Source organism: Sturnus vulgaris, chromosome Z, assembly GCF_052056855.1.
Source record: "Sturnus vulgaris isolate bStuVul1 chromosome Z, bStuVul1.hap1, whole genome shotgun sequence".
In the NCBI taxonomy this organism is placed as follows: domain Eukaryota; kingdom Metazoa; phylum Chordata; class Aves; order Passeriformes; family Sturnidae; genus Sturnus; species Sturnus vulgaris.
Window position 1 is genome coordinate 5,530,196 of NC_142283.1, and position 27,158 is coordinate 5,557,353.

General features: G+C 47.8%; 2 protein-coding genes across 2 annotated transcripts; both read right to left on the reverse strand.

Moving 5' to 3' along the window:
• Positions 1-471: 471 nt before the first annotated feature.
• Positions 472-15,044, reverse strand: LOC148219624 (serine/threonine-protein kinase PAK 3-like). Its single transcript, XM_088156430.1, has 15 exons — positions 14,924-15,044; positions 13,448-13,558; positions 11,927-12,000; positions 8,842-8,976; positions 8,236-8,568; positions 7,777-7,944; positions 7,301-7,466; positions 6,938-7,001; positions 6,200-6,248; positions 5,322-5,434; positions 4,551-4,668; positions 3,757-3,856; positions 3,108-3,304; positions 1,956-2,093; positions 472-564 (listed from the first exon to the last, which is right to left on the reverse strand). The coding sequence occupies exons 1-15, from the start codon at positions 15,042-15,044 to the stop codon at positions 472-474; spliced, it is 1,980 nt and encodes a 659-aa protein (XP_088012556.1).
• Positions 15,045-16,964: 1,920 nt separating this feature from the next.
• LOC148219625 (uncharacterized) lies at positions 16,965-26,474 on the reverse strand. The gene is made up of 12 exons (XM_088156431.1): positions 26,396-26,474; positions 25,973-26,010; positions 25,419-25,553; positions 23,500-23,634; positions 22,882-23,226; positions 22,440-22,602; positions 20,608-20,671; positions 19,980-20,028; positions 19,097-19,209; positions 18,318-18,435; positions 17,757-17,856; positions 16,965-17,314 (listed from the first exon to the last, which is right to left on the reverse strand). Exons 1-12 carry the CDS (start codon positions 26,472-26,474, stop codon positions 16,965-16,967), a joined length of 1,689 nt encoding a protein of 562 aa, XP_088012557.1.
• Between the last annotated feature and the right edge of the window lie 684 nt (positions 26,475-27,158).

The following is a 27,158-nucleotide window of genomic DNA, read 5'->3' on the forward strand; positions in this document are numbered from 1 at the left end:
TCAGCTGTTGTATTTCAGTTCTAAACATCCTTCAAGAAAATGCTGAAGTCAAAAATTGTAATATTTCAGTCTCTGACACGTGGTGTGAAAGAAATCTTCCAGATGATTTGAGGTTTGAGAAAATGTATTTATTTACAATCCTACTCTATAATCCTCTATAATCCTTGCCTACAATCCTACTCTGCAATCCTACTCCTCAATCCTACTCTTTAATCCTACTCTTCAATCCTACTCTTCAATCCTACTCTTCAATTCTCCTCTTCAATCCTACTCTTCAATTCTACTCTGCAATCCTACTCTTCAATCCTACTCTTCAATTCTACTCTTCAATCCTACTCTTCAATCCTACTCTTCAATCCTACTCTGCAAACCTACTCTTCAATTCTACTCTTCAATCCTACTCTGCAATCCTACTCTGCAATCCTACTCTACAATTTTAAACTGGTGGTGGAGCACATGGTCCAGATGTAATTATGGCAGGTGTTTCTCCATCATCCTCTTCTTCATGGAAACGATCAGTGGCACCAGGCAGGAAGTAGGCTCGACTGATGCTACAAATGGATGCTGCCCACCGGAAAATAAAAACAACAAAATAAAAACATCAGCAACAAAAATCAATGAATCGTGATTTCCAAGCTCAGTGCCTCACAGGCTCAATCAGGATTGCTCTGGTTCACAGAAAGATGCAGAAAGAGAACCAACAGGGCCATCTGCACCTCAACCTTCATGTGCAGGACCTTGCCATCACAGGCAAACCTGGCCCAGAATCCCACTCATCTCTTTATTCTGGTGTCTTCATCTTGCTGGGGACTTTGCCCTGCCAGGGCTCTGGAAATGGTGCTTTCTATCCTTGGAGTTTCTTCCTATCAGGAAACTCCAAAGGCTCACATAGGTGCCTCTCTTTGAAAGACAGGCATCACGCTAATTTCCACAGGGAGACACAGCAGTGTCTACCTTTCCATGCCCTGCCCCTCATGTGCTGGATGGCACCTTCCTTCCTTCCTTGCCAGCAGGGACAGCCGAGTGGCACTGGGTCCTGCAGTTCCCTCTCTGCCACACAAGCTGGCAGTAACCCTGGGGCAGGTCCTGTCTGCTTGACCATGCCAGGCAGCAGATGGGGCTGGGACAAGTCCCTCTCAGCTGTCCCTGTTTGCATGGCAGAAACCTCTGAGAGTGGGGTGGGGGCACAAACCAGGGCCCCTCAGAGGCTCACAGTGAGCCTGCCACAGCCCCTCCTTCCCACAGCCAAATCTCTGAGTGCTCAGCCAGGACTGGCTTCCTTGGGTTCTTCTATCAACATTTCACTCCTCTGGATCCAGCATTGCTCTACTACAATTCTTTTGCCATTAGATAAAACTGTCCACACCACCAAATTACAAAACAGGGCGACGGAAACCGTCAGAGAACAGAGCACCTCTCCTCTGAGGACAAACTGAGAGACCTGGAGTTATTCAGCCTGGGGAAGAAGAGGCCCCAGGGAGACTTTATTGACACTTTCCCAGACTTCAGTGGGGGCTTCTGAGGGAGTGTGGGACACCTTTTTTAATATGCCCAGTTACAGTAGGATGTGGGCTAATATTTTTAACCAAAAAGGGGATTGAGTCAGAGTAGGTCTAAGGAAGAACTTGTTTACTGGGAGCATAGTGCAACAGTGGCACAAGTTGCCTTGAGAGCTGGTAGTTGCCCATGCCTGGAACCTTCCCAGATCAGGTGGGACAGGGCTCTGAGCAACCTGATCTCCTTCAAGATGTCCCTGCTCATTGCAGGCCACTTGGACCAGATGACCTTCACAGCTCTATGTCAGCCCAGCCCAGTCTAGGATTCCTCACCATTTTCATTTGAAAAGCACAAGATTGGAGGTGAGGAGGAGGGGGCTGATCTGATGCCTTGGCCTCCAGTGGAGGAGGAGCCCATCCCATGGACACTCTTTCACCTGCAGCCCCTTTGCATTTTACCTGCAGGAGCTCCTTGGCAGACCAGCGCCGAGCCTCGTCTGTCTGCAGGCAGCAGCTCAGGAAGTCCCGCAGCAAAGGCGAGAAGAGGTTGGGCTGCCGCAGCTTTGGTCTCCCTCCTGTGGCTGTTGGGAGTTGAGGCTGGAGAAAAAGGAAACACGAGGCTCAGCCTGCTCCTTTCACATCTGTCACTGCTCTCCCAGATGCCATTGTTTAACCTGCACTCTGCACTGGCAGTTTCTGCCCTGGCTGAGAGGCTGAGATGACTTTGCTGTACCAATAAAACACTGAAAGCCCAAAGCAGCCACAGCTTTTCCAGCATGCAGGGGATCTCACCTTGGCAGCTGATCTCATTACTGACCTAGGTAGTGAGAACTACATCATCAAAAGAACATTGGCTTCCCTGAGGATTCACACCAGTTGAATAGGCTTTTTGGAAGAGGGACTTTACTATATGAACTAACTCTACAATTTCCAAGGGTAATTACAGGAAGGGCATCTCTGCAGTGCTTGTTGGTCCCTTAAGCAGAGCTGCCATAAAACAAAACTCATCAAGCTTGTTGTCCACTACTTGGTTAAAAAAAGGAGAAAGCAAACAGAATTGTCTGTTTTGCTTTGGTGGTTTTCCTTTTTCCTTTTTCCTTTTCCTTTCCCGTTTTCCTTTTCTCTTTTACTTTTTCTTTTTCTTTTTCTTTTTCTTTTTCTTTTTCTTTTTCTTTTTCTTTTTCTTTTTCTTTTTCTTTTTCTTTTTCTTTTTCTTTTTCTTTTTTCCTTTATTCTTTTTCCTCTATTTTTCTATAAAATTTAATCTAGGAAGATTCAACCTCCAATTTAAGGATATTTAAAACATATCTAAACATTTCACTGAAAAATTCACTTCCTTCAGTAACACAGCTCCAACAGTGTTCAAAAAGCAAATGAGAAATGTCAGGCATGGCTGGAGGCAAAAATGGCACGTTGCTGAAATGGTGACCTGCCACTTCCCTTCTGAGGCCACCAAAAGTACAGCAGATACTGATGAGCTGCAGGGATATTTTTAGAAAGGCACCTTGGTTGAAGTGGTGCCAGCAGATGGCAATGGGATTTTGTCCAGTGGCACAGAGAACATGGGACAGGTGAGAAAGACAGTGGGATCAGTAAGTATTTGCACCTCACCCAGACAGGAGTTTGGTTCCAGTGAGGAACTTCTCCTTCCACCATTTCAATGCCCACGATTCCAAGAGACCAAATATCCACTTTGGGGCCATATGGTTGACCTGTCATGATTTCAGGTGCCATCCACCCAGAAGCGCCGGCCACTGAGCTCCATCTACTCTGCTCAGGGGTGAACTGAGCAAAGAGGCCAAAATCAGCTGTGGAGAAAACAACACACCATGAAAGCCAGCTCTAATTAGGAAACCAAGCTAAAGAATTCCCCACTCTCACTCTAAGAATGAGCTGTTGATGAATCTCCTGGAGAACTGGCCATGCTCAGTTTCCTGGGGGCTTTAGCAAAGGTAGTAGGGAATTGGCCACTTCCAAGAAAACCCAGGATTTTAAACGCTGCTCAAAACAGTGGCCTTTATTCCCCTGAAGGTTTACATTGTATCTCCCTCCCTCTGGAAGGGACACACACAGACCAATGCCACTCTTGACTGCTTGTGCTTCCCTATCATACCTCTGTGCATGTTGTAGCTGTGCCTTCAGCTCAAAGCAGGGGCCCCTGAACTCCCACCAGCAGCATTTTTGGGGAGCTGGCAGTTACTCAAAGCAGCCCCACATCCCACATCCCTAGAACTCTGCCCCTGACCAAGAATATACTGACCCAGCTTGACAGAGCCATCGGTTCTGAGAAGGATGTTGCTGCTCTTCACATTTTGATGGATCACGTCATTTCCATGAAGAAAATCCAGTCCTTGCAGGCACTGGGAAGAAAAACAGAAATAGGAGGGCAAACATTAGTGATGTGAGGTCATCATACAAGAAAGGAAACAGCTCTAAATGATTCCCTTTCCAGGAGAATGGGGAGTAATGGCAGAACACTGTGCCAGTGAGAGGAAGAGCTTGCTGCTCCAACACCAGCAGAGCAGGACCTTTCTAAGGAAAGGCATGTCAGCTTTTGGAAGAGCAACAGAAACTGCTGTTGTAGACTGTGCCCTGCAAACCAGCCAGAATGACTGCTGCTGCAGTGGATGTGCTCAGAAGTCAACAGCATTTTGGGTGCACTACTATCCTCTTCAGCTGAGGACTGTGAGAAATGAGTCTCTCTTTTTTCTTTGCTGTTTGTTTCAAATCCTGCCACCAGCACCTTTGTTTTTACAGATTAGGAATGCAGTGCAGACAGGCTCGAGGTAAACATTTAGAGAGGCAGGGTGGAGAACAGCAAATACAAATATAGGAGACAGAGTGAGAATACAAGAGCAGGAGAGAAGAGTACAGGAATAGAGGACAGTGAGTTCTGGGGCACTGGCACACAGTTCACTTGAGATGCTTTTACTTCCCCATAGCATACCAGCAACACAGAAACAAAGTTTGGCACATGAAATCTCTGCAGTTCTGAGCCCCAGTTTCCCAAACAATCCTGACCAAGCCCTCGGAAGCACAGGTGGGATCCCTGACCTCCCGACTGACAGCTGCCATCTCATCCTCAGACAGGTACATCTTGCTGATGGCATCTCTCAGAGTGCCTCCATCCATGTACTCCATCACCAGCCAGAATTGCTTATCCACAAGGTAGCTGAAAGAAGGAAACAAGGCTGTGGATATGAACGTGCATGGCTGTGTTGCTGTTTGGAAAAGACAAGCGTCATTGTTGTTCCCGGGTCTCTTTGTGATGAGGACACAATGAAAGGAATAGACATTCCCTCTAGGCTGTGCAGTGTTTGCAGTCTGTGCAGACTCAAGGAGAATGACACATCTGCGATAAATAGATGTGTTAGATGGCCATCAAGCAAAAAATCTGCTTTAGTAACAGATAAAAACCCTGTCACACTGTGTGTTTCTGGAAAAAAAGCACCGTGTCCCTGGCATGCACAGCAATGGAAAAGAGTGGACACAATCCAAATGAAATCCTTGTTAGTTTACCTGCATGCAAGAAGGTACTTGAAGTAAATCAAGCCCCACAACAACATGAAGGCAGTGAATTTATTGTCTATTGACTTAGTAAGATACAGTTGATCCAGGTTTTGAACAATTTTCACACTACATGTGCCAGGGAAGACTCATTCAGACAAGATGCACTCTCTTCCCATCCATTGAGGATGAGCAGAACAATACTAATTTATTAATAATTAACAGCTCTATTTTCTGCCAGGGACAAATGTGGGTTTTTATCCTGCGTGTTTGCAGTATGTAAACAAACAGTCATGGAACAAAAGCACAACAACTCACCTGTCTAAATAGTTGACCAGGTTGGGATTCCTATTCTTCTTCATGACCATGAGTTCATTGACCTTTATTTCTTTACTTGTCATTCCTTGAAGATTTATTTTCTTTATGGCCACCTAAAATGACATTGAAAATCAGTAACTTCAGAAGCTGGTGGCACAAAAATACATAGCACATGGAGTGAGTGATTTTGCAATGACACAGCTGAGCTGAGCCAAAATGTCTTATGATTAGATATTGGAGTAATTAGGAACTGACATTCCAACAGCCCATTTCTCTGCTCCCTAGGGGGCCAGTTACAGGACACATGGTCACTGATGTTTTGCCTTGTCCATTTGGTAACAAAGATGTCTGACCACACAGTAACAAAGCTCTGCCCACACTCTCTGCTGCTCTGTCTGGGATTCAGAAGTCATCTGTGCCTTGGTACTCTCTGGATACATCCTGGGCTATAAGCTGGGCTTGAGGTTTTCAGGGACACCTCACACATGTCTCCCTACACGCAGTTCCCAAGTGCAGCACTGCAGGGGGCTAAGGAGCTACCAGGAACATTCAGATGCATTTGCTGGCAGCCAGAAATGAGAATACAGCTCTGAAGCTGTAGCCCCAAAGAGCAGGGAGATGCTCTAAGGCACCACCTTTGTTTTAGCAATTGAGAGCGAGTGAGCGCGTCCTTCTCTGAAAGGAACCGCTGCCCTCCTCGCCTTCCTTCTGGCAGCCGAGAAGGACAAAGACTGTCCCAAAGGCAATTTCCAGGCTGGCACCAGTCTGTGCTTCTTGTGCCTTTGCTGCACAGCTCTACCCAAAGCTCCAGCCACAGCTCACACCAGAGGGGAAAGCCCTCAAGGGCTGCAGAGTCTGCAGGGGCTGTTGACATTCACCTCTCTTCCTCTGGTCTTGTCGAATGCCCTGCAAACCTCTCCAAAAGTCCTAGAAACAAAACAAAGCAAAGAAAGGAGAAGCCATTTAGAATTTGGAGTGAAAGCCAAGGAGGACATCAGTCCTGTCAGTGCCTAAAACCTGCAGGATGTGGGATGGGAATACCAGAAGACAACTGATACGTTTTCCTCTCAGGTGTGGAGGCACTGAGCCAGCTCCTGGAGTGTTGGGATTTACTGCCTCAGCTCAAAAAGAGAGCTTATTATCTCATCTCGAGTTTCAATTTCTAAACTGTGCTGTTCTTATCCTGACCATGGAGTATTTCATTCAGCAAACTCTTGGAAAGAACTGTTCCTGGGAACAGTTATCTCACAGCTTTCATAGGAGGTAGGTTGCTATTTCAGGCAAGCAAGATCCTTCTCCTTTCATTAGTGTGGCTGTAGGATTTGGAGGTATTCAAAAATGCTAAGGAAATTAGCACAGAGCTGTCCCACACTTGAGAGACAAGGAGATCTTCCAGGTCCTGTTCCTTGTTGCTGGCAAGACCTTGCCAGCATGGAGATGTCTTTGGCATTGCCTTCTGACCACGTTCACAAAGTCTGACCAGTAATGAGAGATGGGACAATCTAACCTCAGTGTCTGAATATGTTTGCAGCTTGCTTGACTTCACACTTGATAGACATTCTACCAGCAAATCACCTGGCCCACGTTTATGTAAAAGTAACTGTGGTTGGACTCACCCGCTGCCAATATTTTCCAGTTCAGTGTATTTTGTCACAGGATTTTCCATGGTCACTATTTTCCCTGAGGGAAACAAAATGCAAGATGCTCACTTGAAAGCAGAGATCCCAACTTCCAGAAGATCAAAAAGGCAGCCCCACTGTCTGGGTCTCTGAACCCTTTGTGCTTGGCTGGGTAACAAAAACAACAACCAGACAGACAGCTCTGCAGCACAGATGGCCAGCACAGAGAGCGATTTTTTCACAGCAGTTCCTATAAGGATTCCTAAATGTCCCTGTGACACCAGGCTCAGGAGGAATATTTGGTGCAGCTATGCTGACACATGCACACAACGCACTGTCCCTCAAATACACAGGACGTACTCAGTAGCTGCAGGTACTTCTCCTCAGTCTCCTGTCGCTGAGCAGCAGCTGTGTCAGTGCTGGAGATGAACAGTCTGCCCAGGCTCCACTTCTCAGGCTGGGGAACAAAGGCTCCTTTAGACAACGCTGCTGCTGCAGCAGGTTCAGTAACAGAGCCTGTGTAGATCTGAGACAAGTAATGAGTTTATCTCAGAACGGTGGCTGGCAGAGATTACTTCGAGATCCCTTTTCAAATGCAAGCCCTCAGGAAGATGTTTTCAGCCACATGCATGGCTCTTAAAATGGATTATTTGCATGTCCACTTCTCCAACTGGATGGGTCAAAATCAAAGGCTGGTTTTACTCAAGTTCATGGCCAGATTCATGTTCCATTTTCATGTTTTCTGAAGGATAACTGCCACAATGATCATTCCACTTCCTCCCTATGGATTCCTTTCCCCTCTAATGGCTGCAGACACACTTCTTCAAATGTTCTACCTCCTTCCACTCAGATCTCTTTTCCTCCACCATCTTTGGGACGTGCCCAACCTGCAGCATCTCCGGCTGGGACAGCTCCTGTGCCTCACACCGACCACGGGGCTTTTTGTTTCCAGTCCTTTGCTGGAAGTCTTTGCAGGCTGGCAGGTGAGATGTCAACACTTCCACCTCAAGTCAAACAGAACAAAGCAGTCAGAGACTACAGCTTGTCCCTGTCAGCCAAGAGTCATCAACTGTGAGGAAAGGGAGAGAACAGGGCTACAGACAGCTTGTTTCAATCCTCCATCTGGGTCACCATGTCCCACTGTAAAAATACCTCAAGAACAAGGAACACAGTAACCCTACAGAAGGATTGCACCCAAAGGCATCACCCCACCCCCTGCTACTCTACAGTGGAAAGGCAAGAAGGGCAGAAACCACCAGTTTGGTGACTGCACTGGCTATTGCTGTTTCACTCACTTGATTTTGTACAGCCTCAAGCATGGGATTATGTTTCTCTCTGATCATTTTTGTTTCTTCCTCCAGCCTCTTCACTCTTGCCTTCATCCTAGCCTCAGTTTCCTGCAGCTCTGTGTGCAGCTGATCCTTGAGGTTCCGTAAAAAGCAAGAGAAATAGTTCTTGAAAGGAGGGTCTGCCACTCTTGCACTCACCGGGTTTTGTTGATTGTCTCTCTGCTGATGGAGATTCATCTCCTCCTGGATGCTTCTCTTGTCCTCCTTTTTCCTCCTCTTCACTGCCATGGTGGCAATCTGAGCTTCAGGCAGCTCTCCTTGTGGCTCTATCTTGATGTTCTGTACACACAAATGCAGAGCAAATCACAGGGAGCTGCCACCAGGCTCAGCTTTTTCCTCTTTCAGCCTCAAAATCAAATTCATTCCGACACTTCTTTCTGTTTTCATACCCACCTCTGCTTCCATTGTAACCCTCCCATCCCTGATCTCTGCAGATTACAAGGCTCTGTGCTTCCAGTGCCTGTGGCACTCCTGGCCTCCTCAGTCCCAAGAGCTCTGTTTTATGTCCCTGTTCCTGCCCTTCACTCTGTCACCTGCTTGAGCCAGACTTACCTGGACATTCTCCTCTAGCTCTTCCACCTGCTGCCTGAGCTGCTCTTCCTGCTCTCGGGCTGGGCACAGCTCTCCCTGAGTCTGCCCTGACACCTCTGATAAAGCAATCTGCTCATGCTCTTGCTCCAGAAGGGCCTGCACAGAAAGCAAGAGGAGATGGGTTTCAACTTCCCATACAACATTTGTGGACCAAGTCTCTGAGACTGATGGGCTCACACGTTCCCAAAGCACTGTGCTGCTGCTCCCCTGGCTCATTCTCTGCCCATGGGGAGGCACAGATTCCAAAGTGACACTGGCAGTACAGTCAGGGTCCATCTGGGACTGAAGCTCCAACAGCCTCTCAGGCAGCTGACAGGGAAGGTGTGGCATTTCTCAAGGCTCTGCTGAGGGCCTCCCTCCACTTCTGCTCTGTCCCCTTTGTCTTTCCATGGTGACTGACACCCAGCCCCGTCCCACAGCTCCATCCTGGCTCTGCAGGTGGCTTCCAGTGTGGGCTCACTCCTTGTGACAGACACTTCTGGAGTTCATGTTCTCTTCAGGCCTGCACCACCATTCCTGCCTTTCTGACATCTACTCTCTTGTTAGAAATCCTGCTCAATCAGGAGAGAAGGATGCATGCACAGATCCTCTGATGGAGGTCAGAGAGCTTCCACAGCCACCTCATATATATGAGGTGTATATGGAGGAGGATCAAGGTGTTTATTCTTCCTCTCTTCTCAACTGAGAATTCAGACCAGTAGTAAAGGAGACCCTCATAAGGCCCCATCAACAAATGAACTTAGACACCCTTAGAGATGTCAGTGAAGAAAATCATGTGTCATGTAATGCATGTATGACAAGAGTTGCCAAACACCCCCAAAACCATGGAATTTTTCTATGTCACTAGGACAGGGAGAATTTAAAGAATAAACTGGGATTGCAGGGCAGAAGAGGCTGGAGAAGGATAACATCACTGAGGAGAAAAAACCAACCATTTCTGGAGGGGAAACATCTCTGCCTGCTCGGGATCAGTTAACATGTCTCTGCTCTTCTCCCCCTGAAGGGATGCCTGTAGGGGAGATTTGCAACTCCAACTGCCTCTGACCAGAGCCAGGAAGAATCAATTATGGAAATATTACATAGGTAGATTGATAGCTAGACAGATAGATAGATCTCATTTATGTAATTTCTCTTACTATAATTTCTGTTATGACACACATCAACACCAATGCAACCAATGCCCCCATCAGCAGCAATCCTGAACTTGCTCGCCTGTTGCATCAATAAACCAAACTCCTGGGGAATCTGGAGCATGTACGTCATTATGGAATGAGATCAAACCCAAAGAACTGCTCTGGGAACTGCACTCTTTCTGCATCTGGGTTAGGGCAAGTTCTTCTCTTTGTCACAAGCACACTGATGGTGCCAAAGTGGCTGTAATCAGAAATTAAGCCCAGCCCCTCCCAGCTCATTTGATCTCTGAGAACCAGCCAGAATTCAAGGTTTTGATTTCCTGCTAAATTCCCAAATCTAGTCCTGATTGTATTACTGGACAATTGCTGATCCCCAAGGCTGCCAAAAGATAAGGGTGGTGGTAACATGAAAGTGATGTGCAAGATCAAACTGGCTGGCCTGGCATCAGAAAATCTCCTTGTGCTCCAACGTCCCTGCCCCAAACTACATCTTCTTGTGCAGGAAATCTTGAGCAAAAGCACCTTTGCTTGCTAGAGGAAGAAAATAAACAGGTCTTCACCTTCTAGCAGACCAACAACTCAACAAACCCAATGATCAAATTGTCACCTACTCCAGCGTCTAAAGCATCTGGATGCACTGAGGGGATCCTTGGCACAGAAACAGCCCTTGTGGGGAGCACTGTCACGTAGGCATTCATGGAAGTGTGCCTAGAAGGTCCCTCATGAGTCTCCCTTTCCCCAGGCTGTAGCTCCCTCAGCACCTCCTCACTGGCCTTGTGCTCCCACCCCTCCCCAGCTCCCGTGCCCTTCTGCGCACACGCTCCAGCCCCTCAAGCTCTTTCTGCTTCACAGCTGCCCACATGTGGACACAGCACTCCAGCTGCCGCTGCAGCCCTGCCCAGCACAGGCCACAGCTCACTGCCCTGCTCCTGCTGCCCCTCTAGTGCTGACACAGGCCAGCACGGCCTTGGCCTTCTTGGCCACCTGGGCACACGCTGCCTCATCTTCAGCTGCTCTTGACAGGCACTCGTGCCTCCTTTTCTCCACCTTCCACTTTTCACTTGATATACAGCATCCGCAATTTCAAGATACCTCTCCTCTTCTTAGCAACACAGGACAGCAGTCCAAGTCTTTCAGCTATTGCCCCTCTGCAGGCTCCAATGGCATTTTCATATGCAGTTATCAAGAATAGAATAGACCACACAATAGAAAGCATCAACAGACGCATGTAGCCTCTGGTTTTTGCCTCAGCAATGGGTCCACAACTATGCAGTTTTTGTCTTTTGCCACACGGGACATGTGCAGGCCCATAAGGATCCATGGACAGCACAATCATCTCTTTGCAGCTTCTCTAAAATAAGCCAGCTCACACTGCACTCTGCTACTGACCACTCTGCCTGAAGAGGCAAAAGAGCAACCTGGCAACAAAGGCACCAAATCTCTGACTGCCACCTGCCACTCCACAATGTGTCTCTGAAATACCGCCACATAAGCAGAGCCAAGAAGCTCGTGGCGACAAAGCACCCCAAAGAGCCTGTGAGGTCAGATCAAGCATTTCTCTGCCTCTTGCTCCTCGGCCACCCTGTGGAGTGGCAACACAGCTCTCTCCAGACCGCCGTGTCCCCTACGTATCCAACGTGGCTGAGCTCAGTGCCTTGGACATGCTCCCTCCTCTGGGGCTGGGGAGCCTTCATGCTTCACGCCGGCCCCTAGCAGAATCCCAGCAAGCTGGGGCCTAAAGACGACACAGCAAAGCCCATTCTCCAGCTCTCACTGCTTTGCAGGGCAATTCCTAACTCCTGACAGGACTGCAGCACTCAGCAACCTGAGCCACCAAAGGCAGGTCCTGGCTGGACAGAAGCTTGCAGCTCTGTCTTGCACTAAAGACAGCAGCAGCCACAACTGGCACTTACCGGCTCGCAATATTCAGCTTCTGCTGTGACCACACTTGTAGGTTTGTGGCCGTTTTGCTCCTCTTTGGCCTCATCTCCAGGAGCAGAGGGAGCCAGAGGAGACTCGGCTCTTGGCTCAGGGTTCTGTGCAGAGAGAGAAGCATGAGGGACAGGCCATTACCTATCATTTATATACTTAATTCTGTGCAGCTCTACAACCTGCTCTACTAAGACAAAATCATCAACTGTCATCACAGTGCAATTCTAAGTCTCTCTGACTAAATTCAAATGGGCTGGTTCAACAGAACTGCATATGGCTCTGAATTCAATATTCCACCCTGGTTACTATCAGCAAGCAACAGTCTCTCTGAAAACTGAGCTTTCAGTTCTTTAAAGCTGTGACATGGAAAATTAGGAAATAGCCAGTAATGCCTTTGCTATTGCTGCTTCAGACATGGAAATGGATTTTTTTACAGCCCACCCAGCTGGCCCTCCACCCTCTACTGCCACAGGCCAAGCTCACTGCTTTCTCCTCGTTTCTTACACAACAGCAACATCAAATGTTCCTTTCTCACTCACCTCCCATTGGGCACCTCTGAATACACGTCTCAGGTGACCTGTAGTGGGCAAGGAAAATGAAGCAGATTCCTTGAGACAACTGCCTGGGCTGATCAATCCCACAAAACAAGGCAACCCTAATACAGAGCATTTTCTGTTTCACTACAGGGGACCAGGAGACACAGCTCTTGTGCACTGCCAGCAAGAGAACAGGACAATATTCTTGGCTGTGACTGTGCTTTGGCCTGTTTTGCCAGCAAATTCATACAAATTGGATCACTATAATGAAAATAGTTCTTTAACACTCAATGCTCCTTTTCTGCCCGACACATAAAGCAGCCTTTTTTATCCTCTCCTTCAGGCATTGCTTTTTTAAATTGGTTCCATGCACTAATTCTCATTAACTTGCTGGAAAGACTTGCCCAGAAAAGCTTCCCCAAGATCCCTCTGAGCTGTGGAAGTTCCAGTGGCAGTGAAACAGCACAGCAGCAGCTCCAGGGTTCGGGAGCAGACATTCATTGCTTTGCAGTTTGCACTTCATTGTAAAGGGAATCACTATTTTAACACTTCAGAAAGGCTCAAGTTAGGCAGGCAAATCCTTTCACGACAAAATTTAGAATAAAGAAGCTTTCTCTGAATTCTTGGAAGAGCTGCAGAAATTTTAGAAGGCTTTCTGAGAAGGCCTCCCAGTTTGCATTTTCAAAGTTGTCCCGCTTGATCCAGCAAAGTGAGGAAATGTCAGACTCTGCTGCCACAGACTCTCCCGTGGAGGGAATTCAACCCCTGTAGGTTCCCGTGCAAATGCTGCCCACAGACCCCTGGCTACAGAAACCCTGTTTTTAGCGGAATGTGTTGACAGGAGCTTTCCCAAAGCAGTGGCATCCCAATGCTCTTTCTGTTTCAAAATCAACTCAATTACTAAGAAAGAGCAGGAAGATATACAAAAGCCAGGTTAGGTTACACTCAAGGGAAATCTCTACTTACGTGCCAGGTGTGTCAGGTAATAGCCGGAATAACCAATGCCATAAACAGTGCAAACTGCAGCAGCGAGTTGCTCCATGACTGTAGCACTGCTGTGCAAGTTTGCAGACTGTGCTGCAATGCAAGAAAAAACAAGGCTTCTGTCACTGTGCAGCTGCCCACTGACAGACGCCTCAAGCAGGAGGATGCTCCTGCACTGAGCAAGCCCAAGAGCTGCTCTGACACTGAGGCCTTCCGTGCCCCAAGGCAACCTTCTGATGTCACCACTACAACGTGGCAACCATGCCCTGACATCACAAAGCAAACGTTCTGCATTGGGCTCTGAATTTATGCAAAGCAGCCCAACCTTCCTTACATCAAACACAAAATAGCCGGGGAAGTTCTCCTCTGTCACAAAGTAGCACAAACTCGCCTGGTGGGCCAAACCCTGTTGTTCAAGGGATCCAAGAGTAATTCCAAGAGTGTCCCAAGCACCTACAGCCTGTACCCCAACTCAGCACTCAGATGGGTCCAAAGAAAAGGAAAGCAAACCAATAAAATTTCCATAAGCATTGGACAGAACTAGGAGAGAAGGCACTGTTGGCATAAGAGCTGAAATAAATCTTAGCAAAGTTCTCCACATATTTGCACATATATTGGACATGCATTCCAGCTACCTTCTTAACAGGACCACTCTCTTATTCTCAAGGTGAAGACAGCCACTTGCATACAATAATCACTGAAATGGCTAATACAGGATTAAGCACTGAGAACACACTGAGAGAACACAAATTGCCTGCCAAAACCCTCCTGCTCCTTTCCAAATCAGTTGACTATTCAAGCCCAACCCTCAGGCACATCCCCATATTCCCTCTCTCCCAGCAGCTCAGAGCTGCATTGCACAGTGCTTGCTGTGCTGCAGAGAGCACAAAGCAGGCTGGCCTGGTGCCCCTGAATATTTCTGCAAAGCACTCTGCATTTCACACCTTTGCTGTGGCTCCGTGCACAAGTCCAGGATTGCAGGCGCTTCCTCGCAGGGCTGTGTGAGGCACTGTCTCCTGCAGCTGTGACCTGACACGCTGTCCCTGCCTCCCGCTGGCCTCGGTTCCCCTGGCACAAGTGCCGTGCCTGAAGGACGCTGCCCTGTGCTGGAGCCTGCGGAGCAGCCCGGCTCCCTGCCCCTGTGCCCAGAGTGCTGCACACACTGCTGACCTTGCCCAGGAGTTACAGGGCAGCCGGCCCAAGAGGGGCAATGCTCAGCCAGGGCACCAGCCCTGGGCTGCTCTTTGCCTTTCTCTCCTGCTGGCCACGCTCCAGGGGGCCAATGCCACCAGTCTGTGCTGTGCCCAGCACGGCTGCGCTTCCCCTGGGGCCCAGCCAGCTGCCAGCTTGGCTCTGAGAGCAGAGGATTCGCCCGGTGCCAGGAGGAGGCACCCAGGGCCGGGCTGCTGCCTCTTGCAGCTCCAAGGGCCTCCTTCCAGCCTGCCTCTGCCCACTCACGACTGAAGGCCTGCACCTGCACAGGGTGATTTGGCTGCACCACTCCTTTGGTTTTGCCTGCAAGTTCCATTTCCCTTTCTGTCTCAAAAAGAAGCACCAGGGCTGGGCAAAACCTGGCCATTAGGCCATATTCCAAAGGCACTGTGGTCCGGAGAGGATGAATAAAGAAGAGCCTTCCCCACTTTTGAAGCACACCAAGGAAGCCAGAAATGTCACTTTGCCGCATGAAGAAACAACTGATAATTCAGAAAGAAATGTTGAACTTTCTCACAGGCTCAGAAGAAGGGGTATCTTCCAAATGAGTTGAGGTTTCAGAAAATTTATTTATTTATAATCCTACTCTATATTCCTACTCTACATTCCTACTCTAGGCTCGTATTGGAGAAAATGGTCCTGAATGGATTGCCACTCTCCTCCTTCCACTTCTTCAGTGACAGGATCAGTGGCACCAGGCTGGATGCAGGCTTGGCCGATGTTACAAATTGATGCTGTAAAAAGGGAAAAAGAAAAAGAGCAATGGACTATGTCTTTCCAAACTTGGTGTTTTAAAGGTAGGGGTACTATTTTTCAGTGAAAAGGGGATTGAGTATTTCTAAGAACCATGATGCAACACTGCTCATTGCAGGTCACTCACGTGGACCAGATGACCTTTGCACCTCCCTCCCAGCGCAGGCTAGGACTCCTCACCGTTTTCATTTGAAAAGCACAAGATTGGAGGTGAGGAGGAAGGGGGGCCTGATCTGATGCCTTGGCCTCCAGTGGAGGAGGAGTCCATCCCACGGACACTCTTTCACCTGCAGCCCCTTTGCATTTTACCTGCAGGAGCTCCTTGGCAGACCAGCGCCGAGCCTCGTCTGTCTGCAGGCAGCAGCTCAGGAAGTCCCGCAGCAAAGGCGAGAAGAGGTTGGGCTGCCCCAGCTTTGGTCTCCCTCCTGTGACTGTCAGGAGTTGAGGCTGGAGAAAAAGGAAACACGAGGCTCAGCCTGCTCCTTTCACATCTGTCACTGCTCTCCCAGATGCCATTGTTTAACCTGCACTCTGCACTGGCAGTTTCTGCCCTGGCAGAGAGGCTGAGATGACTTTGCTGTACCAACAAAACACTGAAAGCCCAAAGCAGCCACAGCTTTTCCAACATTCAGGGAATCTCACCTTGGCAGCTGATCTCATTGACTGACCTTGTTAGTGGGAACTACATCACAAAAGCACGTTTAGTTCTGTGAAGATTCACACCAGTTTGACAGGCTATTTGGAACAGGGACTTTTCTTTAACTTTTTTCAAGTATTATATAAAAGGGAGTTATTGCTCAGATAAGGAACCAACACTTGGAATCTCAAATTCAACACAGATACATTAAGATGCATGCACAAAAGTACTAGGATGAAAATGCCTCTTTGGGCACATAGGATCCACCTGCAGCTCTGTCTCTCAGCAGTCTGAAAATTTCAGCTTCCAGTATGCAGAAAAGAAAAGCTTTCCATGTTCTAAACAGCAGAAGTGCCATCCCTTTGGTAATCCTCTGCTCATTTGGATATTCATGTGAATGCATTAATGGTATGCCCATCCCAGAAAGTGCCAGGAAACAAATGAGAGGTTTTGGCAGGCTCTCCCCATCACCATGCTCTGGCTTGATGTGGAGAACGTGGCTTGGGCTATGAAAGAAATATGGTCATTAAGGGTTTCAGCAACTCTGCATAAGAAGCAGAAGAGACTCTATGGCCTTTATTCCCTCATGCCCAGGTTTCAGGCAACGTTCCCATGACAAGAAAGTACACAGGGTGTGCACTTAATCTCTAAAAAACCACTGTTTTAGAAACTTTGTTTAATTTGAGTTTCTTTCCTTCATTTCTGCAGAGGTAACACCAGCTCTGAGACTCATGTTTTGTGATATTAGGTTCATCTGCACAGACAAAAGAGCTGGAATGACTTGAAACTCAAAGCAGAGTGTTGCCTGAAAAGAGCTGGGGAGTGTTTGTGTGTGGTAAGGCTTGAGTTCCTCAACTGAACTGAATCAATTACCAACCACTGAACCAATGAACCAAACTACAGCACATGCTGATGTGCTGCAGGGACATTTTTAGAAGGTGACCTTGGTGGAAGTGGTGTCAGAAGATGGCAATGGGATTTTGTCCAGTGGCACACAGAACATGGGACAGGTGAGAAAGACAGTGGGATGAGTAAGTATTTGCACCTTACCCAGACAGGAGTTTGGTTCCAGTCGGGAACTTTTTGTTCCACCATTTCAACTCCCACAATTCCAAAAGACCAAATATCCACTTTGGGGCCATATGGTTGACCTGTCACAACTTCAGGCGCCATCCACCCAGAAGTCCCAGTCACCGAGCACCTTTGATTCCGCTCAGGGATGAGCTGAGCAGAAAGGCCAAAATCAGCTGGGGAGAACAAGAAATACTGTGCAATTAGAAAACCAAGCAAAAGAACTCTCCACTGTAAGCCTGAGAGTGCACTGTGCAGACTCCCTTCCCTGCTAAAATTTGTCCCTGCTCTGTTTTCTCAGGGCTTTAGCCAAGGAAATATGGAATTGGCCATTTCAAAAATCCCCAAGTTTTTTACACTGCCCCAAGCAGTGGATTTTATACCCCTGAAGATTTGATTACAACTCCATCCCTCTGGAAGGGACACACCCACAAACCAGTGCCTTTCTGGACAGCTTGTTCCTTGTGATGCCTCTGTGCACGTTGCAACTGTGCCTTCATTTGCAGCAGGGGCCCCTGCACTCCCACCAGCACCACTCTGGGGGAGCTAGCAGTCACTCAAAAGCAGCTCCACACTTCATATCCCCAGAACTCTGCACCTGACCAAGAATGTACTGACCCAATTTGACAGAGCCATCGGTTCTGAGAAGGATGTTGCTGCTCTTCACATCTCGGTGGATCACGAAATTTGAGTGAAGAAAATCCAGTCCTTGCAGGCACTGAGAGAGAAAACAGAAACAGGAGGGTGTCACATTACTCACTTTTCAGAAGCAAATGCCATTTGGGGTGAACTATTATCTTTTTCAGCTGAGGTCTGAGAGAAATGAGCATTTTTCTTCGCCATTGCTTTCAAATTCTGCTACCAGTACCTTTGCTTTTACAGGCAAGGAATGCAGTCCAGACAGGCTCGAGGTAAACACACAGAGAGGCAAAGTGGAGAACAGCAAATACAAATACAAGAGACAGAGCAAGAATTTAACAGCAGGAGATCAAAGTAGAAGAACAGAGTACAATGAATGTAGGCACACTGCCACGCAATTCACTTGAAATGCTCTTGCTTGCACATAGCATTCTAGTAACACAGAAACAAAGCTTGGCACATGAAATCTCTGCAGTTCTGAGCCCCAGTTTCCCAAACAATCCTGACCAAGCCCTCGGAAGCACAGGTGGAATCCCTGACCTCCCGACTGACAGCTGCCATCTCATCCTCAGACAGATACATCTTGCTGATGACATCTCTCAGAGTGCCTCCATCCATGTACTCCATCACCAGCCAGAATTGCTTATCCACAAGGTAGCTGAAAGAAGGAAACAAGGCTGTGGATATGAACGTGCATGGCTGTGTTGCTGTTTGGAAAAGACAAGCTTCACTGTTGTTCCCGGGTCTCTTTGTGATGAGGATACAATGAAAGGAATAGACATTCCCTCTAGGCTGTGCAGTGTTTGCAGTCTGTGCTGTCTCGAGGAGAATGACACATCTGTGAAAAAGAGATGTGTTAGATGGCCAGCAAGTGAAAAGTGCAGTTTAGTAACAGCCCAGATAAAAACCCTGTCACACATGGTATTTCTGGAAAAAAAACACCTAGTGTCCCTGGCATGCACAGCAATGGAAAAGAGGGGACACAATCCAAGGGAAATCCTCTCTAGGATGATTCATCAGCATGTAGGAGACTTGAAAAAAAATCAAGCCCAACACCATGGAGGCGGTGAACTTACAGGCTACTGACTTACTACAATAGAGCGGATCCAGGTTTTGAACAATTTTTAAACTATCTGTGCTGGGGAAGACTCATGCAGACAAGATGTACTCTCTTCCCAGCCACTGGAGATGAGCAGAGAAATGATGATTATGCAATAATTAACAGCTCTATTTTCTGCCAGTGACCAATGTGGGTTTTTGATCTCTCATGTTTGTGGTACATAAATGAACATTCATGGAGTAAGACCATAACCACTCACCTGTCTAAATAGTTGACCAGGTTGGAATTCCGATTCTTCGTCATGACCATGAGTTCATTGATGGTTACTTCCTTACTTGTCAGTCCTTGAAGATTTATTTTCTTTATGGCCACCTAAAATGACATTGAAAATCAGTAACTTCAGAAGCTGGTGGCACAAAACCACAGAGCACACATCGAGTGAGTGATTTTGCAATGACACAGCTGAGCTGAGCCAAAGTGCCTTGTGATTAGACATTGGAGTAATTAGGAACTGACATTCCAGCAGCCCATTTCTCTGCTCCCTTGGGGGCCAGTTACAGGACACATGGCCATTGATGTTTTGCCTTGTCCATTTGGTAACAAAGATGTCTGACCACACAGTAACAAAGCTCTGTCCACACTCTCTGCTGCTCTGTCTGGGATTCAGAAGTCATCTGTGCCTTGGTACTCTCTGGATACATCCTGGGCTCTAAGCAGGGCTTGGGGCTTTTAGGGACTCCTTGCACATCTCTCCCTATGTGCAGTTCCCAAGTGCAGCACTGCAGGGGGCTAAGGAGCTACCAGGAACATTCAGATGCATTTGCTGGCAGCCAGAAATGAGAATACAGCTCTGAAGCTGTAGCCCCAAAGAGCAGGGAGATGCTCTAAGGCACCACCTTTGTTTTAGCAATTGAGAGCGAGTGAGCGCGTCCTTCTCTGAAAGGAACCGCTGCCCTCCTCGCCTTCCTTCTGGCAGCTGAGAAGGACAAAGACTGTCCCAAAGGCAATTTCCAGGCTGGCACCAGTCTGTGCTTCTTGTGCCTTTGCTGCACAGCTCTACCCAAAGCTCCAGCCACAGCTCACACCAGAGAGGAAAGCCCTCAAGAGCTGCAGCAGAGTCTGCAGGGGCTGTTGACATTTACCTCTTCTCCTGTGGCCTTGTTGAGTGCCCTACAAACCTCTCCAAAAGTCCTAGAAACAAAACAAAGCAAAGAAAGAGAAGCCATTTAGAGCCTAGAGTGAAAGCCAGGCCAGACAGGAGATCTGTGCTGTCAGTGCCTAAAACCTGCAGGATGCAGGAGGGCTCTGCCAGAAGGCAGCTCTTGCATTTTCCTCTCAAGTGCATGAGCACTGGGTCTGTTCCTGGAGTGTTGGTGTTTACTGCCTCAGCTCAAAAAGAGAGATTATTCTTCCATCTGGGGTTTCAGTTTCTAAACTGTGCAGTTCTTATCCTGACCATGGAGTATTTCCTTCAGCAAACTCTTGGAAAGAAATGTTCCTGAGAACTGTTTTTTGACAGCTATGATAGGGGCACTGTTGCCCCTATGATAGGAGTAGGTTGCTCTTTCTGACAATGAAGATTGAAGTATCTTTGACCATACCTTCTGACCACACTTAAAAATTCTGACTGGCACTCAGAAGTGGAGCAGTCTAACCCAACTGTCTAAATGAATATATGATTGCAGCTCGCCTGACTTCACACTCGATACACATTCTACCAGCAAATCACCTGGCCCACGTGCATGTAGAAGTAACTGTGTTTGGACTCACCCGCTGCCAATATTTTCCAGTTCAGTGTATTTCATCACAGGATTTCCCATATTCACCATTTTCCCTGAAGGAAACAAAATGCAAGATGCTCACTTGAAAGCAGAGATCCCAGTTTCCAGGAAATACAAAAGGCAGCCCCACTGTCTAGGTCTCTGAGCCCTTTGTGGTCAGCTAGGTGACAACAATGACAACAGCAACAACAATAACAACAGCAACAAGACAGGCAGCTCTGCAGCACAGATGGCCAGCACAGAGACTGATTTTGGACAGTCCTTTGAAGAGCTCTCTTGCTAGGAAGCAATGCACAGGGAGATACAGGAGAAAAGGGCATTTTCTGCACCTTGCAGCAGTTTGCCAGAAGAATGCCTTTCTGTTTGTAAACCAGAGCAGCTCATGCTATAGGTAATCACAACGGAGCTTTCAGCATCAGGATCCTCACCCTTTATGAGCAGGCTAAACTCAAAGATGCCCTAGCCCGTGCCCCATGCGAAGAACCACACTGCTTGTCTTCACCCTGGCAGCGTGGATCAGTCACTCCCGTTGGGCTCGCCCTCTCAGCACTGCACATGTCCCCATCTTCCCAGCGCGGCAGAGTGGGCAAGGACAGCAGTGCTCCTCAGGCGCCGGTGTGACACCGACAGTTGCCCAGAGGAGATGGTGACCCTCTGGTGAGTCCAGGCCCTGCCATGCAGAAGCCAGCCCAGACAAGGGGCTGCTGCCTCGGGGCAGCTCTGCTCTGCAGCAGCCAGCTAGCAGCGGGACTCTCCCAGCTAAGGAAGGCTCCGGCCTCTGCAGTCACACCAGCCATCAGGGGCAGGGCAGCTACAACAACAAGGCTGGCAAAGCCCAAGTAGGAGCACTGACAAGCAATGGGAAGAAGCCACGGTCAGCTTGAGCCCCTTACAATCTGCTGCCCCCATTCAGGACACAACAGGATTGGCTTGGAGATCAGACACACTGAGGTGCAGATCAATGCCCTTCTTGTCCCAACAGGTGATGGTAGACACAGAATCAACTGGGCTCTGTTCTCAGCCCTACCAGGTCTTATGTGAGAGCACAGAACTGGCAGCTGTTATGGTCGAGAAGCAGATTAACTGAGTTATGCTTCAGAATCACAAAAGGCTTGATGTGTTTTCCTAGAGACTGATCTGAGTTGGGCCAACGGGCAGGATTTGAACAGACATGGGAATGACTGGGAATCAGGTATGAAAAAGAGCCATGGATCTGAGGAATATATAGCAGAGGGGCTGGAGGCTCACTCCTGAGAAATGCCTACAGTGCAGTTTTATCTGATCACACCACATAGCTGTTTCTCTTGGACATATCCTTATAAACATAAAACTAGGATATTAAATACAGATCGTTATACAGGTATCTTGTTTCTCTTTGAGGGCACAGTAAAAACGCATCTGGCTCTCTATTTGTGCTGTCACTTGATGTTCTTTCAAAGGAGTTCTCCTTTGAGGAGGACAAAAATGTAGTATTCTCATAAAAACAAACTGTAGATGTAGTAGTGGTATTTATAACAGTCCATGACACCAGTAACACACCTGCAGCAGGAGAGCTCCTTTGGGATGGAGGACAATAAAAACCAACCCCACAAAAAGAAAATCATACCCAAAAAACTTCCAAAAGCAAATTTTAAAAACCCCAAGCCAGTCTGAGCTGCCCTCAGAGGCAGCAGGAACACCCAGGACGCTCTTTTGCTGCCTCAGAGCACAGCAGTTCCTCTGGGGAGTCCAACACCAAACTCAGGAGGAACATTTGGTACAGCTATGCTGACACATGCACACAACACACTGTCCCTCAGACAAGAAATACACCAGACTTACTCAGTAGCTCCAGGTACTTCTCCTCAAGCTCCTGTTTCTGAGCAGCTGCAGCCACACTGGACCTAAACGAGCTGAAAAGGCTCCACTTCTCAGGCTGGGGACTGGGAGTGTCATTAAACAACATTGCTGCTGCAGCAGGTTCCATGTCAGAGCTTGTGTAGATCTGGGAGAAGAAACGAGTTTATGTCAGAAAGGCGGCTGGCAGAAATTAGCCTGAGATCCCATTTCAAATGCAAGCCTTTAGGAAGGTGCTGTAAGCCACATCCAGGGCAGCAGCTGAGATTCAGCAGCCCAGGAAGTCCTTCAGAGCAGCTGTGATAGAGACCAAAGCAGGATGGCACTCAGAGGCATCACCCAACCCTCTGCTGCTCTGTAGAGGAAAAGAAAGAAGGGCAGAAACCACCAGTTTGGTGACTGCAGTGGTTATCACTCTTTCACTCACTGTCTTTTCTAGAGCCTCTTGTTCCTGAAGGAGGAGATTAATTTTCTCTTTGACGATTTTCATTTCTTCCTCTAGCCTCTTCTCCCTTGCCTTGAGCATAGCCTGAGTTTCCTGCAGCTCTCTGTGCAGCTTCTCACTGAAGTTCTGTAAACGGCAAGAGAGAGAAAGTTTCTTGCGTGGAATGACACCCACTCTTACGCTTACCTGGTTTTGTAGATCACCCCACTGACGATGGAGATTCCAGTGATCTTGTATTCTTCTCATGTCTTCCTTGTTCCTCCTCTTCACTGCCATGGTGGCAATCTGAGGTTTGGGCACCTCTCCTTGTGGCTCTGTCTTGATGTTCTGTACACACAAATGCAGAGCAAATCACAGGGAGCTGCCACCAGGCTCAGCTTTTTCCTCTTTCAGCCTCAAAATCAAATTCATTCCGCCACTTCTTTCTGTTTTCATACCCACCTCTGCTTCCATTGTAACCCTCCCATCCCTGATCTCTGCAGATTACAAGGCTCTGTGCTTCCAGTGCCTGTGGCACTCCTGGCCTCCTCAGTGCCAAGAGCTCTGTTTTATGTCCCTGTTCCTGCCCTTCACTCTGTCACCTGCTTGAGCCAGGCTTACCTGGACATTCTCCTCTAGCTCTTCCACCTGCTGCCTGAGCTGCTCTTCCTGCTCTTGGGCTGGGCACAGCTCTCCCTGAGTCTGCCCTGGCACCTCTGATAAAGCAATCTGCTCATGCTCTTGCTCCAGAAGGGCCTGCACAGAAAGCAAGAGAAGGTGGGTTTCAACTTCCCATACAACATTTGTGGACCAAGTCTCTGAGACTGATGGGCTCACACGTTCCCAAAGCACTGTGCTGCTGCTCCCCTGGCTCATTCTCTGCCCATGGGGAGGCACAGATTCCAAAGTGACACTGGCAGTACAGTCAGGGTCCATCTGGGACTGAAGCTCCAACAGCCTCTCAGGCAGCTGACAGGGGAGGTGTGGCATTTCTCAAGGCTCTGCTGAGGGCCTCCCTCCACTTCTGCTCTGTCCCCTTTGTCTTTCCATGGTGACTGACACCCAGCCCCGTCCCACAGCTCCATCCTGGCTCTGCAGGTGGTTTCCAGTGTGGGCTCACTCCTTGTGACAGACACTTCTGGAGTTCATGTTCTCTTCAGGCCTGCACCACCATTCCTGCCTTTCTGACATCTACTCTCTTGTTAGAAATCCTGCTCAATCAGGAGAGAAGGATGCATGCACAGATCCTCTGATGGAGGTCAGAGAGCCTCCACAGCCACCTTAGTGTATTATATGGAGGAGGACCAAGGTGTTTATTCTCCTTACTTTGTCAACTGAGGATTATCTCACGTACGTATGACCAAAGTCACTAAAATCACCTGGAACATAAGATTATTCCACCTCTCTAGGAAAGGCGGAAACTTCCAGGATAAACAGTGGGTTTCAGGGCAGGAGAGGCTGGAGGAGGAGAAGGCCTCTGAAGGGAAAAAACCAACCATTTCTGGAGGGGGAAACTTCTGCCTACTAAGACTTTGTGGACAAAATGTGTCTCTTCTCCTCTCCCACTGAAGGGATTCCTTTAGGTAAGCTTTGCACACCCAACTGTCTAGGTGCACAGCTGGGAAGATTCAGATAGATAGACAGATAGGTAGGTAGATAGATAGACAGATAGATAGATAGACAGATAGATCTATTATAATCTCTCTCTTACTATACTTTCTGGTGCTACACACATCTACACTTAGTACCCAGTGGCCTTCTTGGCCACCTGGGCACACGCTGCCTCATCTTCAGCTGCTGTTGACAGGCACCCCTGGCTCCTTTTGTCCAAGTTGCACATTTGACCTAAGATACAGCATCCGGAATTTCAAGATCTCTTTCCTGTTCTCAGCAGCACAAGACAGCAGTCAAGGACTTACAGCTTTACCCGACTTGGGGCTCCAATGCAGTTTTCAAAACTGCAGACGTCACCACAAAATATATCAACAGAATCTTGCCTCTCCTAGTTTTTGTCTCAGAATAAGGGTTCAGAAGTGTTTCTTTTGTTTCTTTTGCCACAAGGGACAAGAATGCCCCCCACAGCTTCGTGGACAACACAATCATCTCTTTACAGTTTATCAAAAGCCAAAAGACAGGTGGGCCAAAAGACTCAGTAGAAGTGAAGAATTACTCAAGAAAACTGCAGACCAGTTCCACAGGTGCCAAACACAGGTTTCCAGAAAGGGAAAACAAACAAACAAAACCTTGTGATCTCCAGCACTACCACATGTGCCTTTGGCCATAGCACTGCAGAAGCCAAGAGACAGAGCTTAACTGGGGCAAGGAGCCAGATGCTCACCTAGAGGCACCAGCTCCTTGGTGGCTCAACAAGACAGATCAAAGCCCATTTCCCAGCTCTCGCTGCCCGGCAGGGGAATTGCTAGGTCCTGGCAGGACGCCAGCACTTAGCATCCTCAGCCACCAACAGCAAGTGCTGGCTGGTCAGAAACTTGCAGCTCTGTCTTGCACTAAAGACAGCAGCAGCCACAACTGGCACTTACTGTCTCGGGATATTCAGCTTCTGCTGTGACCACAGTTGGAGGCTTGTGATCATTTTCCTCATCCTTGGTCTCATCTTTGTCCTCTTCTCCAGGAGCAGCAGGAGCCAGAGGGGAGTCTGCTGTGGGTTCTGTGCTCTGTGGAGAGAGAGAAGCATGAGAGACAGGCCATTACCTATCATTTATAATCTTATTTTTGTTCAGCTCTAGAACCAGGTCTACACTAAGGATAAACCATAGCAATGGGATTCTAAGTCACTCTGACTAAATTAAAATGGACTGATTCAACAGCACTGAAAATTGCTCTGAATTAGATATTTCACCCTGGTTACTATCAGCAAGCGATGTTCTCTCTGCAAAACCAGGGTTTCAGCTAAAATTAGGAAAATTAGGAAATTGCCAGCAATGCCTTTGTTATTGCTGCTGCACACATGGAAATGGATTTTTTTTTTAGCCTATCCAACTAGCCCTCCTCACCCTAATGCCACAGGCCAAGCTCACAGCTTCCTTCACAATTCTTAAACACTAGAAACATCAAAGGTTCCTTTCTCACTCACCTCAGGATCGGCACCTCTGAATACATGTGTCAGGTGACCTGTAGTGGGCAAGTAAAATGAAGCAGATTCTTTGAGAAAATTAGAGAGAAAAATAACATTTTTAGAAGGCTTTCTGAGATAGCCTCCCAGTTTGCATTTTCAAAGTTGTCCTGCTTGACCCAGCAAAGTGAGGAAATGTCAGACTCTGCTGCCACAGACTTTTCCATGGAGGGAATGCAACCCCTGCTGGTTCCCTTGGAAATGCTGCCCACAGACCCCTGGCTACAGACATCCCATTCTTAGCTGAATATGTTGGCAGAAGCTTTCCCAAAGCAGTGGCATCCCAATGCTCTTTCTGTTTCAAAATCAACCCAATCACTAAGAAAGAGCAGGAAGACATACAAAAGCCAGGTTAGGTTACACCCAAGGAAAATCTCTACTTACATGCCAGGTTAGTCAGGTAATATCCAGAATAAATAAGTCCATAAACTGTGCAAACTGCCTCGATCAGATCCTCAATCATTGTAGCATTGCTGTGCAAGTTTGGAACACAAGAGAAAACAAGTCTCTTGTCATTGCGCAGTTGCCCTCAGATGAACAGGAGGATGCTCCTGCGCTGAGCACGCCCAAGGGCGGCTCTGACACTGAGGCCTTCCGTGCCCCAAGGCAACCTTCTGATGTCACCACTACAACGTGGCAACCATGCCCTGACATCACAAAGCAAACGTTCTGCATTAGTCTGTGAATGTATGCAAAGCAGCCCAACATTCCTTACAGCAAACACAAATTAGCCGGGGAAGTTCTCCTCTGTCACAAAGTAGCACAAACTCACCTGGTGGGCCAAACCCTGTTGTTCAAGGGATCCAAGAATAACTTGGAGACAGAAAACAAAGAGAATTTGTAAGAAGAGTGCAAAGAAAGCTATTCAGTGAAGACATAATGGATGTAACAAAGTTTCTAAAATGCAACAAGTAGCAGAAGCACAGTAGTTTGCAGAAATTGTTATACAAGCACTTGTCTTAGGGAAAAATACTTGATGTTGCTAATAGGGAATCAATCATGTATATTATTGGTTAGCAGACATCTGAACATTTATGTTATTGGCCATCCAGGCTCACGCTATTCTATCCAGATAGTGAAAATATTACACAAGCTGTATACTCTTCTAATAAATATTTCTGGATATGCCATGTCTGGGGACTGTGTA

What these genes read in the sequence shown, in the direction of transcription:
- LOC148219624 (XM_088156430.1), bottom strand. Translation starts at nt 15,044, where the DNA reads ATGGCCAGGTTTTGCCCAGCCCTGGTGCTTCTTTTTGAGACAGAAAGG. An exon ending in GAAGTACCTGCAGCTACTGA is followed by an intron (nt 7,002 to 7,300) that starts GTACGTCCTGTG and finishes TGTTTCCCTCAG; the next exon opens with GGAAAATAGTGACCATGGAA. An exon ending in CGATGGCTCTGTCAAGCTGG is followed by an intron (nt 3,305 to 3,756) that starts GTCAGTATATTC and finishes TTTTCTCCACAG; the next exon opens with CTGATTTTGGCCTCTTTGCT.
- LOC148219625 (XM_088156431.1), bottom strand. Translation starts at nt 26,474, where the DNA reads ATGATTGAGGATCTGATCGAGGCAGTTTGCACAGTTTATGGACTTATT. An exon ending in TGGCAGCTGTCAGTCGGGAG is followed by an intron (nt 17,857 to 18,317) that starts GTCAGGGATTCC and finishes TTTCTCTCTCAG; the next exon opens with TGCCTGCAAGGACTGGATTT. An exon ending in CGATGGCTCTGTCAAATTGG is followed by an intron (nt 17,315 to 17,756) that starts GTCAGTACATTC and finishes TGTTCTCCCCAG; the next exon opens with CTGATTTTGGCCTTTCTGCT.